Source organism: Nannospalax galili, unplaced genomic scaffold (genome assembly GCF_000622305.1).
Source record: "Nannospalax galili isolate Female #2095 unplaced genomic scaffold, S.galili_v1.0 scaffold930, whole genome shotgun sequence".
NCBI lineage: Eukaryota > Metazoa > Chordata > Mammalia > Rodentia > Spalacidae > Nannospalax > Nannospalax galili.
In genome coordinates this window covers 397,807-412,821 of record NW_008329328.1, presented here as the reverse complement: position 1 = coordinate 412,821, position 15,015 = coordinate 397,807, and the positions used below count along the sequence as shown (strand labels likewise).

Sequence of the window (15,015 nt, the reverse complement as noted above, 5' to 3'; positions counted from 1 at the left end):
GTCTTTTTGAGACAGGGTCTCCCTGTAGCCCCAGCTGTCCTGGAACTCACTATGTAGACCAGGCTGGCCTTGAACTCACAGAGATCCACCTGCCTCTGCCTCCCGAGTGCTGGGATTAAAGGCATGCACCACCACGCCTGGTGTTTCATTCTTTTTTATATTTTATATGTTATTATTATTTTATGTGTTTGAATGTATTGCCTGCATGTATGTAAGTGCACTGGTGTTGTGCAGTGCCCCCAGAGGCCAGAAGATGGTGTTGGATCCCCTAGAAGTGGAACAAATGGTTGCTAGCTGCCATGTGGGTGCTGGGAATCAAACCATGTCTTCTGCAAGGGCAGCCAGTGCTCTTAACCATTGAACCATCTCTCCAGCCACTGGTTCTTTTTTTATTATCTAAATTTCTATGGTGAATTTGTCTTCCATGTTTTAACATTTTACAGATACAAGGAATTTATGTTTACTAGGCCCGGTCTATAGAAGATACTAGAAGGAATACTTTGGTCTGAAAAGAAGATTAAACAAACCCAAGAGGGAACAAGGAATAACTAAGGAATTTTTTTTAAAGTCAACTAAAAGAAGTCTAAGAAAACACCACCACCACAAGGGCATGACAAGAATTGATAAACTCAGTATTAATGGTCTCAATTCCCCCCAGACAACACAGACTAACTGATTGGATTAGAAAGCAGGATCTAACTTTTTGGTGGTCCTAATAAACTCACCTCAACCTCAAAAGTGGAGACCACATTAGGATAACAGGATGGTAAAGCATATTCCAAGCAAATGAACATGTAAGATAAGCAGGCATAGTTTTTCTATTTTCTGACAAAGTAGAATTCAACCTGGCATTTCATACTCATTAAAAAATCCATTGAGAGTATATTACAGTCCTAAACATATATGCACTGACACAGTGTCATTCAATTTCAAGAATGAAGCACTGTTTGATCTAAGATCACAGACTGACTCCAATGCAGTGAAAATGGGTGACTTCACTACCACGTACTTGCCCAACGGACAGGTCATCTAGACAAAAAACTAGAAATGTCTCGGAGCTAGATGAGAACATAAATCAAGGGGACCTAACAAACATTTCAGAACACTCCACACAAACACTACAGTATGCATCTTCTTCTCAGCAGCTCAGGGAACTTCCTATAAAATCAACCACATATTAGGATAAAAAGCAAGTATCAGAAAAATTAGAAAAATTGAAATAATATCCCACAGTCTATGCGGCCACAAACAACACAGCTGCATATCCACATCGACAGGGATGGAGATGAGCACACGGCATTGTGGAAGCTGGAGCACACCACCGAGGGGAAGTGCAGTCAATGGAGAAACCAAGAAGGGAATTAAAAATTCCTAGAACTGAACAAAAATGAAAGCACAACATATCAAAATCTATGGGACACAGTGAACACAGTCCTAAGTGGGAAGTTTATAGCACTAAGTGGCTACATAAAAAAAAACCCGAGTGATCTCATATTAAAATGCAATAACACACCTGAAGGCCCTGTCAAAACAAGAACAAACAACATCCAAAAGGAGTAGACAGGAGGAAATAGTCAAAATCAGGAGTTAAAGTTAATGAAGAAGGAATGAAAAAAAACAAAAGAATTAGAGAAACAAATAGTCGTTTCTCTGAAAAGAGTCACAAACATTTGGCCACATTAATCAAAAGGAAGAGATCCAAGTAAACAAAATAAGAGATGAAAATGAAAACATCACAACAGATCCTGAGAAAATCCAGAGTCATAAGAACATACTTTAAAAACCTACATTCCACTGAACTGGGAAACCCAAAAAAGGACAAATTTCTAGGTATGTATGACTACACGAATTAGGTGAAGACGAATAAACAGCTCAAATAGGTTGACAGCAATCAACGACACAGAAGCAGTCAGTAAAGATTTAGAAATCTAACAACTGAAGGAAGCCCAGGACCAGATGGATTCAGAACAGAATTTTGCCAGACCTTCAAAGAAGAATTAACACCAACACTCCTCAAATTATTCTGGAAAATGGAAAAGGAAGGAACACTTCCAAATTCTTTTAATGAATCAAGTATTACTCGGATAACAAAACCAAAGATCAAACAGAAAAGAAAATCATAAGCAATCACTCTAATGACTATAGATGCAAAAATTTTCAAATGATCCCACACATGATTGCCTCGACAATCATGGAATACATCCGACAGAGGACATGAAAACCTTATAACATAAGGCTTCGAGACACTGAGGAAAGAAATTTCCGAAGATGCCAGAGTATGAAAAGATCTGCATGCTCACAGACCAGTAGGATTTACATTGTGAAAATGGCCATCCTACCAAACCAATCGATAGATTCAGTGCAACACCCTTAAAAATTCCAACACAGTTATTCACAGATATTGAAAACTTAATAATCTCAAATTTCATATGGAAACACACAAGCCCAGGATAGCCAAAATAACTGTAAACAATAGAAGAGTTAGGGTCTTCACCATCTCTGATTTCAAATTAAACTACAGAGCTATAATAATAAAACAGAGCCAGACATGGTGGCACACCTTTAATCCCAGCCCTCAGAAGCTAAGCCAGATAATAACCCAGCATGGGTAGGGGAAGTGGGAAGAAGCCCCAGCCCTGGCTGAGGGTCTACTGGTAATTGATAGCTGAAGGGATAGGCAGAGACAGTTTTCTTCAAGGATGTGATGTCTGATGGGTTGAACAGGCTCCAGGAGATCAACTCACAGTCAGCAGTGTTTGGGGAATACAAATTAAAGTCAAAGGCCTTTTAAAAAAGAATAGACCACATGACATTGGGGATGGTGGTATAGTAATGTGGGATGGAAATATGGGAGGGGTCTGAATGTTATCAAAATACAGATATGAAATTCTCAAAGAGTACAAAACGGGCTTTTGAAATCTTTGGCATTTCAGCTACTTGATTATCTTGGCACTGTGAAGCTGTCAGCTGTGGGCTGTCACCCTGAAATGCTCTCCTCGCAGTTGGTTTCTTTCTTGTGTTTTGACCAATGTTGGTGTGGGTGTGTGCTCTGACTTGCAACTTTGCCCTTTGACCACTGCTGTTGTTTGTTGTCTTTGCGAGTGTTCTCCCAGTGTTGGACATTTTGGGTTTATGTTCTGGGGAAAATCAACTGCAGTAAAAACCTTGATGGTTTGACAGAAGTCCTAGTGTTAGCTTAGCTCAAGATACAATTCCAAGTTCCCTCAGAAGGTTCTTTCGTTGTAAATTTCCTTCCTGCTAGGGTCAGGGTGCGTGTGTGTGTCGAGGAGCTCTCCTCCTCAGACTCCCTCACCACACGTCTGCTGCTGCCTCCGCTGTCCTTCAATCCAGACCCCATGCAGTGTTCCCCTCTCTCCCATATGCTCTCCTGGTTCTCACAGATCTCTTGCTCTGGTGCAATAGTGTGGGGTGATGATGCGCTGCACGTGCCTCAACTTTAGGGACCTTTATTCTTTCTGGAACTGGGTCTGTGGGCTGCCCAGCGTCTCCTTTGCTAGAGCTCAATCTAATTCTCTGCGCTGCAGTCAAATCGCTTGCTCCTCCAGGCCGTGGCAGGAGAAGGGTTACCGAGACCGTTGGCGATCTCTTCATTTCAGATTCCCGAAGCCACTTCTAGCGCTCGTCTGAGGTTTTCTGGTGACCCCCTCAACCTGTAAGTGGAGTCTCCAGCAGTGGAACCTTCTCTCCCAGCTCCGGCCTTCAGAGCATTCCAGGATCAGGACCCAGTTCTGCGGCACTGCTGAGGCGCATCTGGGCGTCTTCACTGGTTTTGTGGGAAAAAAAAAGCCCACCTAGTCCTAGGCTTTTATCACTGCCTAGTCTTCTCTTATTTCTCTATTGATGTCTTTTTGTCTTGACTTTCTTTCACCACCTGAATTCACAGACGCTATTTATGATCCACCGTCTTCCCAGAGTCCTTCTCAAAGGTCCCACGTAGCAGAAGGCCGCACACCTGACAGGAAGATTGGACTTGGGCACACTCAGCCGGCAGTGGTCTGTGTGCCTGTGGAGGGTAGACGAGGGCGTTAGTCCCTGGAACTGAAGTAACAGATGGCAGTGAGCCCCCAGGATGCCCTGCAGGAACAGGAACGTCGTTCGCATTACCCACCCGGCCTTTGCCCCCCAGCCCCCATCAGTCTTATTCTTTACGTTTGTGTTCAGTTGAATGACCCACGGATGCCTCTGGCAAAGTTCTGTTTGGAAAGTGCTGAGGCAGGTTACCCAGATCACACTTCGCAAGGCAGAGCCTGTTATTCTCTTAAATGATATGACTGTCTAATATTAATACAGGGCCTTATTCACGTTCCTTTAGTGATGCAGATTTTCCTTTAAAATTGCAATTGAAAGTTGTCTAAGGTCTTATCACCTAGCAGGTGTTATAAAAGTATGGACTTGGCAGTATATTATTGAAAATTACGTTGTATTTCCTTCCAATCATTCAAAGGAACCTATCACATGATAAAATTACAAATAATTTTGGTGATAAACACAACTGGATATGTTATAGATCTGACTTAAATTCTGAAACTATTTTGTCTATAAGTTTTAGATGACTCAGGTAAACAATGATTAGGTGACGTTTTGCTTCTCATTTTTCATCTACTATCATCTGAAGAATTTTATCTTCAAATTCAGTATCACATTTTGAAAATAAGGTATTTTTCTAAGTTGAGTTGCAAAAAAAATCTCTAGAAAAATATGCGTTTTAGCAGCTAATTTCACTGAGTAGACATAATGTTATTTTAAATAACTGATATTAGTTAACACTAAACACAAATGAGCTCACTTAACATAGGGTAGACTATTTTCATATCTAGTTAACAGTTGCTGATATAATTGTTTAAAAGTAGCAGACTGTCAAATATGTATCTCAGTGGTAGAGCACTTGCCTAGCATGCATGAGGTCCTAGGTTTAAGCCTCAGCACTGCAGAAAAATAGAATGTATTGCTAATTAAACTTCAGTGTTTCCCTGGTACCCTTTTTTAATTGATCAGCTTCTTTTAAAATATAAGTTCTAAAGATACAAATTGCCTTATTTAATTTGTAAATATTTTTGTAGATGGTTAAATTTCTTTCTATAAAGCACTTAAGTACACTTAAAGAAATTGCACATATTAGTCCTATTTACTTAATCATGTCACAGGATGCAAAGATCTCACATTCTTGCTTTCAGCTTCTATTTATCTAGCCGTATTTTCTCATCAACTGTGATGGATCTACTTCAGCAGTAGAGCCTCCTGCATTTGATTTTTAGAGTAGTCACTACTACATCATCTATTTGGAGACTGTGTACCTGGCATTGATAGTCCCATTTTGTGAGACATTGTCGCTCTACAATTTGCAGGTACAGAAATGAACATGTATGTATAAAAGTGATATCATGTAACCTGTACAAACTTTGTGTTTCATTTGTAAGGCAGATGGACAGCACAGAACTATAGTCAGTTCTGGGGCATGACTTTAGAAGAAGGGTTCAAATTTCGCCTGGGCACCTTGCCACCTAGCCCCGTGCTCCTGAGCATGAATGAAATGACAGTAAGTGATCTTTCTGATTCTTGATGTGCACAAATTTTTATAAGTTAATTCATGTGTGTGTTTGAAGACATCTAAAACAGTGATAATATACAGTTTTGAAGTTTCAGGGTCATGAAAAATGGAGTATTCTTGACACATAAGTAAAAAACATTTTCTCTAAATAAAAAAACCATTACATACCTCAAAAGGTTTGGGTGTCTCTTAAGTAATGACTGCATGTTCTCTTATACTGGCAATGATTTCACTAAAACATATTTCTGCTGATGGGTTGTTTAACATTTTGGGTGGTAAATCTTGATTGCAAGTTGATTTGACTGAGAGGTGCTAGATTAGTAAAATATACCATTGGGTGTGTTTATGAAAGTATAAACCAAGGGAGGAACATCCACCCTAAGTGTGGGTGGCATTATCCTATAGTCCTACAGTGATGATGAAATAAAAAGAGGACATGAGGAAGCTTCCATCTCAGGCATTCTTTTCTCCCTCTGCTTCCCCTGGTCACTGCAATGCGATCTGCCCTGCTCAACCATGCCCTTTCCACCAAGATGACCTCTGCATCCAAAGAGTCAGAATAAACCCTTCCATTGTTAAACTGTTTAGATTAGGTATTTTGACATAACAATGAAAAGTCTAACACAATATGCAAATACTTCAACAAGATGATCATGGATTTGTTTGTAATTACTTTTATTATTTTTATTGTAATTTTTGAGGCATTGTCTTATTTTGTTGTACAGAATGGCGTGGAACTTACTACACAGGCAAAACTGACTTTGAACTCAAACAGATGAAGCCTGAGTGCTGAGATTACAGGAATGTGCAATCATGTCTGACCATATTTTTAGTTTTAAACTAAACTATTACTTTGCAAATTAATCAAAACTTTGTTTTGATATCTTTTAGAATATCCATTTTAATATATGACTGAAGTAAATGCTGGCAGCCTCAGACATGTATGCTATTATGGCTAGAAAAGTTTTATCCCCAAACATCCTCAAGCTTTTCAGTAAGAGAATATGTTCAGATTTTACCTAGAGATCTGGCACATTCTTTGTGAAATTCATTCAGGCTTCCTTCTATTTTTATGCTTTGTGCTACTGCATAGGTTTTGCTTTCCTATTTTGCGTACCTTTCTAGGGACCACAAACACTACCAGACTGATGTTTTCACCATGCAGTGTTTGATGTTTCCCAGGCACATACACTTTCTACTTGAGATTATCTTCTGCAGCCTGTTGCTACAGTCCAGAGCTGCATCATGTACGGAGACTCTGGACTGTAGCTTCTCAGTCTACAATAAAGACATCAGGTCCCAGCCACCCACATGTTCTCAGCACTAGCCCGTATGAAACAGTTAACCTGAGCTTTGTTTTTAAGAGATATGCTCACCTGAGTGAAATTCGAATTCCCATTCCAGTCCTAGGTCCTGCTGAATTATAGCTAGTACCAGGGAAAATGACAATGACTGATGTTTATTGAACAGTTGTGTGTCACACAGACACATACATTCATACTTTATGTTTTTAATTTCCCCAGCAGCTTTATGTACTGGGAGCCATCATCACTCACATTTTAATGTCAAGCAAATTGACACTGAAGGAGGCTAAGTCACACTGAGATGAGCAAGGTTAAGGGTAGCCACAGAGTTAATGATGTTGCAGAGCCTGATCTGTCCCCCAATAGTCTGTATAGTAGGTAGAGTCAGTTGACTTTAGCCAATTCACTATCAAGATAACAAAGAGCTGGTTAATCTAACCAGAGTTAATTTTCAGAAACAATCAGTTTAAAATATATTCGAACCTTTCTAGAATCAGTCATATAAAATCTTAGCAATATAGTTTAACTTCATGGTTTTTAGTGACTTAACTCTGATTAATTGGGAAAAGTCCCTTTTTTCTTGTGGTTTTGGTTGTACTTTCTGTCTCTAGCAGGGCATGTGAGGAGAAATCACAAGGATTGTTCTTGCACTTTCTTTCATTGAAGGACACAGTGAGCCCAATATTTGTTTGCATAAATATTAATATACATGTCCTCGATTATTTCCTTTTCCTATTTAATTTTTCAGCTTCTGAAGACCTATAATCTTTCTAGAAAAACAAGACATAAAATTCTTCCTGTGCTGTCACTCACCATAGCATGAAAGAGAAAGTTTAACTCTAAATCAGTTATTGAAGCTTGGGGATTTGTTTGCATAAAATATCTGTGGTAAAATTAACTGAAAATTTTAATGATTAGTATTCTAGGGGAATTTAAATTATCTACACACTAAGTAATTCCAGGAAAGCTCCGAGACAGTTTAGCTGACCGATAAGAGTACCATTTCTCACTTAAGATGCAAGGCCAGGAAATAGATTTTTTCTTTTTCTTTTTGTGAATATCATATGTGAGTCCAGTCTTTGCATTTCCATCTCTCCCAGTCCCCCTCTAACTTCTCCTATGCCCCATTCCCCTCAATTTCTTGTCCTCTTCATTATTTTTTAAATATTTTATTCATTATTTTTTATGTGTATGAGTGTATTGCCTGCATATATGTAAATGCACCTATTTCATACAATGCCCATGGAGATCAGAAGAGGGTGTTGAGTTCCTCTGGAACTGGGGTTACAGATAGCTGTTAGCCACCATGTGGGTGCTGAGAATTGAACCCGGGTCCTCTGCAGGAGCAGTCAGTGCTCTCAACTGTGGAGTCATCTTTCCAGTCCCCCTATTATTCACACACACACACACACACACACACACACACACACACACACACACACACAGACACACACACACACATACACATTGTACTGAGTCCACTTAATGGTGCTGCCCCTGTGTACCTGTGTTTAAGGCTGGCCACTTGGAATTAGACAACTGCTCAAGGAACTAGTCTCTAGAGAAAACTGATTCTCCCTCCTTCAGCGTCCTTTGATAACCTGAAGCTCTTCATCTTAAAGTGGGACTCTGCGAAATTTCCCACATTTTCCTTGGCTTGTCAACTTGTTTTGTCCTTATGAAGATCTTGTTAAGCTACCATACTGTGGAGATTTCATCCATACAGCTTTCCTCTCATGACTAGAATGCCTTAAGTAGCAGTAGCTTTCTTCCACGTCGAGCTCCTACATTCTTTCTGCCCCTTTCATGATGTTCTCTGAGCCTTAGGTGTAGAAGTTGCATTGTAGATGTGTCACTTAGGGCTAGGTGCATCATAGACACTTATTCTCTGCATTTGACCAGTTGCAGAACTTTGTAATGTCTCCATCAGGGTAGTCAGGAACGCTACAGCATCACCTTTCTGGTGGGTTCTGAATAGTCAGCAAGGTAGAAAATAGATTCTTATTTCTCAGGCATGGTAGATTAAGGACCAAGTTTCTGAGTGTTTGAATTGCCTTAATAACTATTCAAATAGAAGAGAAAAGGAACTGTGGCAGGTACTTCTGGGAAGGATATGGATCGTGTGAACTGAGTCACACTGGAAGACACAGAAGGTGCTAAAGATTTGCAAATTTTTAGCCTGATGACTATACCGTTAATACTCAGTAAATATTATCAACTAACAAAATACTATACAAATGAACTGTTTGTAGTTGTGCTTCTGGACAACTGATATTTCTTCCATTTAATTCTTATCTTCAACACAGGGTGGACTATACATGTAATGGGGTTATTGTTATATTATTTCATATTTGTTGTTAACAAATCGTGATATGATTTCTGGTGTGCTGAGAAAATGCACTGTACCTAACCCTCCAAATATCTCTTATTCTTTGGCCACATTGCCTGGATGAAAGTTGAGACTTACTCTGGATGGGAAAGGTGAGTTTTGAACCATCCTTGGTCCCTGGCCAGCTCTTCCCTCCCCGCTGCATCCTAACTTCATTCTTTAACTTAGTGAATATTGGTCTGTGATTTCTACTGAATTTGAGTGGGAGGAACATCAGGAGGTGTTTTACAGAGATTTCCATGATGAATTCATCAACTCTGCTGCACTGTGCACTCACAGAAGCATGGCTGCCTGCACAAAAGCTGCACGAGATCAAGCCAGTCAACACTGCAGCCTGGAGTAGGGAGCTGTTAGCTTCTGGGGAAGAAGAATCAATTTTCTTTAAGGGTGTGGCCCCTTGGAAGGTGAACCACGCTCCAGTGGTGACCCCACACCTGTGAGTATATGGGCAGCACAGATTGGACTCTGGGTTATTGAAAAAGTAATGGAAGACCACAAAGTGGGAGGGAGTAGGGAAGTGGGAAGTTAATGGGGGGTTAGGGGGAGGAGTGAAGGATGAGTGTGTGCAAATCACATTGCATGAAATTCCCAAAGAGTTACTAAAAATATTATATTACAGAAAGAGAAATAAATTCTGAAACTCTAGTTCTCCCAGACTACTTCAACCACACTTTTAACAGTGTGATTTGTAACAATGAAGAATAAAAATGTGTCAACAGTGTGGACTAGGGAAAGGCCATGTAGGGACTGTGGAGCTGGCCTCCCTAGATGCTAATCTTATGTAAGGGCAGTCGAAAGTAAACATAACGTAATGTTCTATTTGAGCAGAGTAGTTGATTAGAAGTGAAAGGAGTGAAAGAAGGTGAAGGAAACCTGTCTGTACCCTTTGATTAGAGTTTTGGAAAAACTCCCATGCATGGGCACAGTCTTATGGAAAAAAGGATCCATAAACAAAAACAGAGACATTCCAAAAGAAAGAGGTTGGCAAGCTCAGTGAAGGCTGAGTCAGCCTCTCCTTGACCTTGGACATAGACTTCTGGGGCAAATTCACAACTTGAAGAATTCTGTCTCAGCTATTGTCAAATGGATTTGTGATAAATAGTACATCATATCTTCCATCTGATGATTCAAAAACTATAAGAATATAGCTGGGTGTGGTGGTGCACACCTTTAACCCCAGCACTTGGGAGGCAGAGGGAGGCGGATCTTTGTGAGTTCAAGGTCAGCCTGGTCTCAAAAAGTCATTCTTTAGTTGTTGAACCCAGAACCAAGCACATTAAGGAGGGGGAGAGAGAAAGAGAGAGAGAGAGAGAGAAAGAGAGAGAGGACATGGCAGTTTTTATTTTATCCAATTTTTATGCAGCATTTACTAATTCACAAGATAAGAGAAGCTTTTTTGTTACTATTCTCTAGGACTTAGGTACCATAAAGCATATTTTAAGTACTGGCTTTAGTTAAAATGTTAAAATGAATATTGGTAGGAGTAGAAGTGAATTCTGGGAAAAAATAGAATATTCTTGGTGTCTCAGAAAAAAATGGAGACAGCCAAGGAGACAACCAGTTATTATAACTGTCACTGCCTGAGACCCTTCTGAACCAGCATCAGTATCACCCTTGATGAGCTTTTAAAAAGAACCTGTGTGGCTGGCAGCGAGCTCAATAGTATAGTGCTGTCCAAGCACGTGCATAGCCTTGGTTTATACTTCAGCGTCATACACATGCACAAATAAAAGACTGACAGGCTCGAGTGCTCAAAGCCAGGGTAATTGGTCTTTTCCTCTTCTTGCTGTGTTCTACGTAGAATGACAATCACGGTTGCACCTAAGTGTTAGGGTTGTCAGAGTACTATGAAATGCTCAGCATATTCTTAGCAAAGTACTTGGACTATAGTGAGATGATGTTTATAATATATTAGATGTTTCCCCTTATTTATATATAATATGTTCATTTATATGTTAGATGTTTCCCTTTCCTTGTATTTTTAACCTTGAGAGAATAGTAGAGCTCTGAAATAGATTAGTTCTGTAAGGACGTATTTGTTTAGAACTTCTTCATTCTGAACATTTTATTCCATACCAAGAAGTGCAGTTTTTCATTTCTTGCCTCTGATGGAGTTTACGAATTTCTGGTGAATCTACTATGCTCTTAAATCAAATCAAACCAAACCAAACCAAATCAGATCAACAAAGTATATAATTGTTATTTCCAGACATGATGTTCAAGTGCTTGGGAATTGGCAGAGACAGCCAAGAAGGTTCATTGTGTTACAGTCATTTTAGATATTGAAAATACTTTTGATAAAAATACTATTCTCACTCAAAACCCAGAAATAAAGTTTATTTGTATATTTGGTTCATCCGATTTTTTAAAAGTAGTTTTTTATTGTCACTGTTGATTCCCATGGAAGATAACTAGGTATTATATCTAGGATGGAACTGTTTGAAAAATATTGAAATGCTTAGAAGGCTGATAATTCTATCTGAAACCTGTAGGGATACTACTCTGTCCAGCATCATATTGATACAGGAAAAAATGTCCACAATTAACTCATAAGCAACTTTCCTCAGCCATCTAGTGAAAATAAATTTAGTTGACAAAACTGACAACGGAAAACACTGATATAATTTTTTTTAGTATGTTAGGAGTTAAACCAAACTAACATTTTATGTGTTACATAATAACTTTAGAAAATTCTAATTTTTGAGATGAAAAATGCAAAATCAATTTATTCATCTGAACGCATCATCATTAGCATAGCAGTTGACTGACAGTTTTATTTCCCTAGTCATAGATATAACCAAAGGATCTTCTTTTTCTTTCTAAAATACATACCAGTGACAGCAAGTGCTGAGGTGTGAGGCATACCTACGGGGTGAAAAAAGCAAAGTGAATATTTCCAAGTCTATTTTTTAGAAAACCAGTGATAGTGTATTGAATTTTTGAGTAAAAATGAAGGAACATCTCGATCTGATACCAGCAGCTCATCACCTGTGTAAGAGATGCCTCTGTGTAGACCAAACATTGATGATGAAAGTGAGCATACAGTTATATGCCTCTGTAATCCACACAATACTGCACAACAATGACCAGTTTCTCATAAAATTGTTGCTTTGTTACCACACACGTGCAGGAAGCAGAGAGCCAAGGAGCACCGTAGAGTCTGGTCTAGATGTCATGTCTAGCTGGCTTCAGTATGTATTTCAGACCCTGCCTGGGCATGGAGGGAAAATGTAAGGGAAGAACAGGATGTTGGTCATTCTTCCTCTCACTGAACTAGGGATTTTAAAGTACTAAATGTACACAGAACATTTACTGATGCCACGTACATCTTTTTCTTTTCTCTTTCTTTTTCTCGTAATGGCACCCTGAACATTCTAGTTTATTTTAGAACATACAAGAACAGCCTCCTCCTCACTCACCTACACTTGAAGCAAAGTTAATGCTTTATCTCAAGTCTGTCTTAGTGTTAGCAATATTGTCTTTCTAAACTAATTGCAGTTGTATGTACAACACTGTCATAGTAACTGAACATGATTTGACCGATGCAGGGAATTAAATTGATCACCACAGGACAAATCTTCAAAATGGAATGTGAAATTTTATTTTTCCTTTGTATGAATAAGTATTTGAGGCTGTTAAAAAGTAGATTTCTAAGGTAATTTAATGTTAATATATCAAACACCTACGACCTGGCCCTCTAGTGTCAGGGTCTTTCTTTTCTGTTCACATTATGTTCTTCCTATAATCCTTCACTTTACAATCAAAATGTAATAGGAAATGCAAGAAAAAAGTTTGCATTGGGACAGATAATAATCATTTTAAACCCTGAACATTACTTCCATCTTTTAGATTCTCATGTCTGTTCATCATTCACAAAATGCTGCAATGAAAATAAAAAATCCATTTGATTTAAAAAGCAGTGGTTCTTATTACTGTTTAATGAACACCCTTTTAAATTGCCTGTTAAATCCTTTAGAACTAGTGCTCTAAGAAACTCATTTAGGAAATACAATTTCTGTATTTTCAGAAGAATTTTTCTTCGCTTTTTTCACACCCCTGAAATTGGAGTGCTTTCTTACATGATAATGTTTTTGGCTCAATGAAAAATAGCATTGCCCTAGCAGAGCCAACGATAATGATGTGTTCTGTATCTGTTACGGTTAGGCTCAACTCTGCGTGACAAACACAGGTAGTGACGGTGGCAGGAGCAAGACAGAAATGGACCTCTCGCTTGCAAGCCTGCAGTGTCCTGGTCTGGATCTGTAGTCTGAGGTGCTGGTGATCCATCTTGCTTCCTTCCTGTTCACTCTTTGTCCCTTTACTTCCAAGGTCGTATAACGGTCATAGAGTGGTCCAACACACCTACTCCATGTCCATCTATTATGCCCAAATTTCTGGTAGTGGAGAAAAGCAAAAAGACAAAGAGTAAAAGTTAGATGCTAGTTTTTCTTAGAGTTCCAGAAGCGACCAAACAACATGCATGTTTACAATACCTAATCCTGGACATGGTAACAGCAGCAGGGAGTCTGGCCAAAGCAATCACTTTTCGGAGCCTGCATGAGCCAAGATAAACATTATATTCCTGTGAATAGAGAGGACTGGAGAGAAACTGGGATCTGCCATAGAACAGTCAGTGTGTATTGGCAGTATTAACAACCATTCTATGGAGACACTGGATAAACACCAGTGATTTGCTCTCCAAAGTATTGCACAGAAGCAAATGTTGAAAATGAAAATCCTCCACTTAGCTACTGGCTAACCAGAAAATTGTCCCTTTCCCCTCAAGATGAAATAGCTCAGGAGAAATGTCTTCATATTCATAGCTGCCACGGACCCCACAACTGTGAAATGCCAGAACAAATTTAAGCTCTTAGATGCTTTATTTGAATCTTAGATGTCCCTGATTATTCAAACTAAAGTGGGGGAGAAGATACAGCTGGAGCTGGAGATGGAGAGGTGATCCACTTTTGGGATGCTGTATAGGTTAGAGACACAATAGTAGCAATGTGCAGAATTTATTTTGAGGTTCCTGAGAAAATCGCTGTCTCACACGGCTCATGCTGGCCTTTCATTCTTTCACAGATTCTAATTTGAATAAAGGAAGGAGCCACTAAAAACAAGTTTCTAGTGCACATCACTGCTGTGAATTCACACTTTTATCTGCAATATTTTTATAATTTCTGAATAAAAATATTGAAGTAGGGAGATGGTTCAAATTCAATCTCAAATTTGGCTAATGTTGACTAAAAAATATAATTAAGTTGTAGATGAGTTTGAGTTTTTCAACCCAACAATATAAAGAATTTAAAAAGCCTTATGGAAAAGGTATTTTCTGCTTAGGGAAAAGCTTCTATCATATTTAAGAACACCCTGTTTGGAGTTCTTTTAACTTAGTTTTTCTTCTTGATTCTTTTACTTATTAGGTTATATTTCAGTAAATTAATTAATCTTATGCATTCATTAAAATGTGCCATGTGTTAAAGCCAGGATTCTTTTACCAATTTTTAAAAGCTCATTTTCTGTGATGCTATTTTTATGTCTCATATCTAAAAAGCATTCTTACTATTTAGGAGTATAATACGGACTAATGGGATGTGAAATTTTCCCTGTGTTCCCTAATCAGATTATTTTATATGAAGGAAGTAAAATTGAAGATAATGTCTCTGATGAGCCTCAAGTCATAGAAACTTCTTTTTAGAAAAAGCAATGTCAAGTGGTAAAAAATTCTTTACACAGCTGGTAGATGAACTTTA

The 15,015-nt window shown here is 38.8% G+C and overlaps 1 protein-coding gene across 1 annotated transcript in view; it reads left to right on the top strand.

The window, feature by feature from the left end:
- Nucleotides 1-15,015, top strand: part of Tinag (tubulointerstitial nephritis antigen) — a 142,155-nt gene that overhangs the window by 37,030 nt on the left and 90,110 nt on the right. Inside the window, exon 4 of the mRNA XM_008836413.1 lies at nucleotides 5,443-5,557. Within this exon, the coding sequence (XP_008834635.1) occupies nucleotides 5,443-5,557 (115 nt within the window). The remainder of the gene's footprint in view (nucleotides 1-5,442; nucleotides 5,558-15,015) is intronic.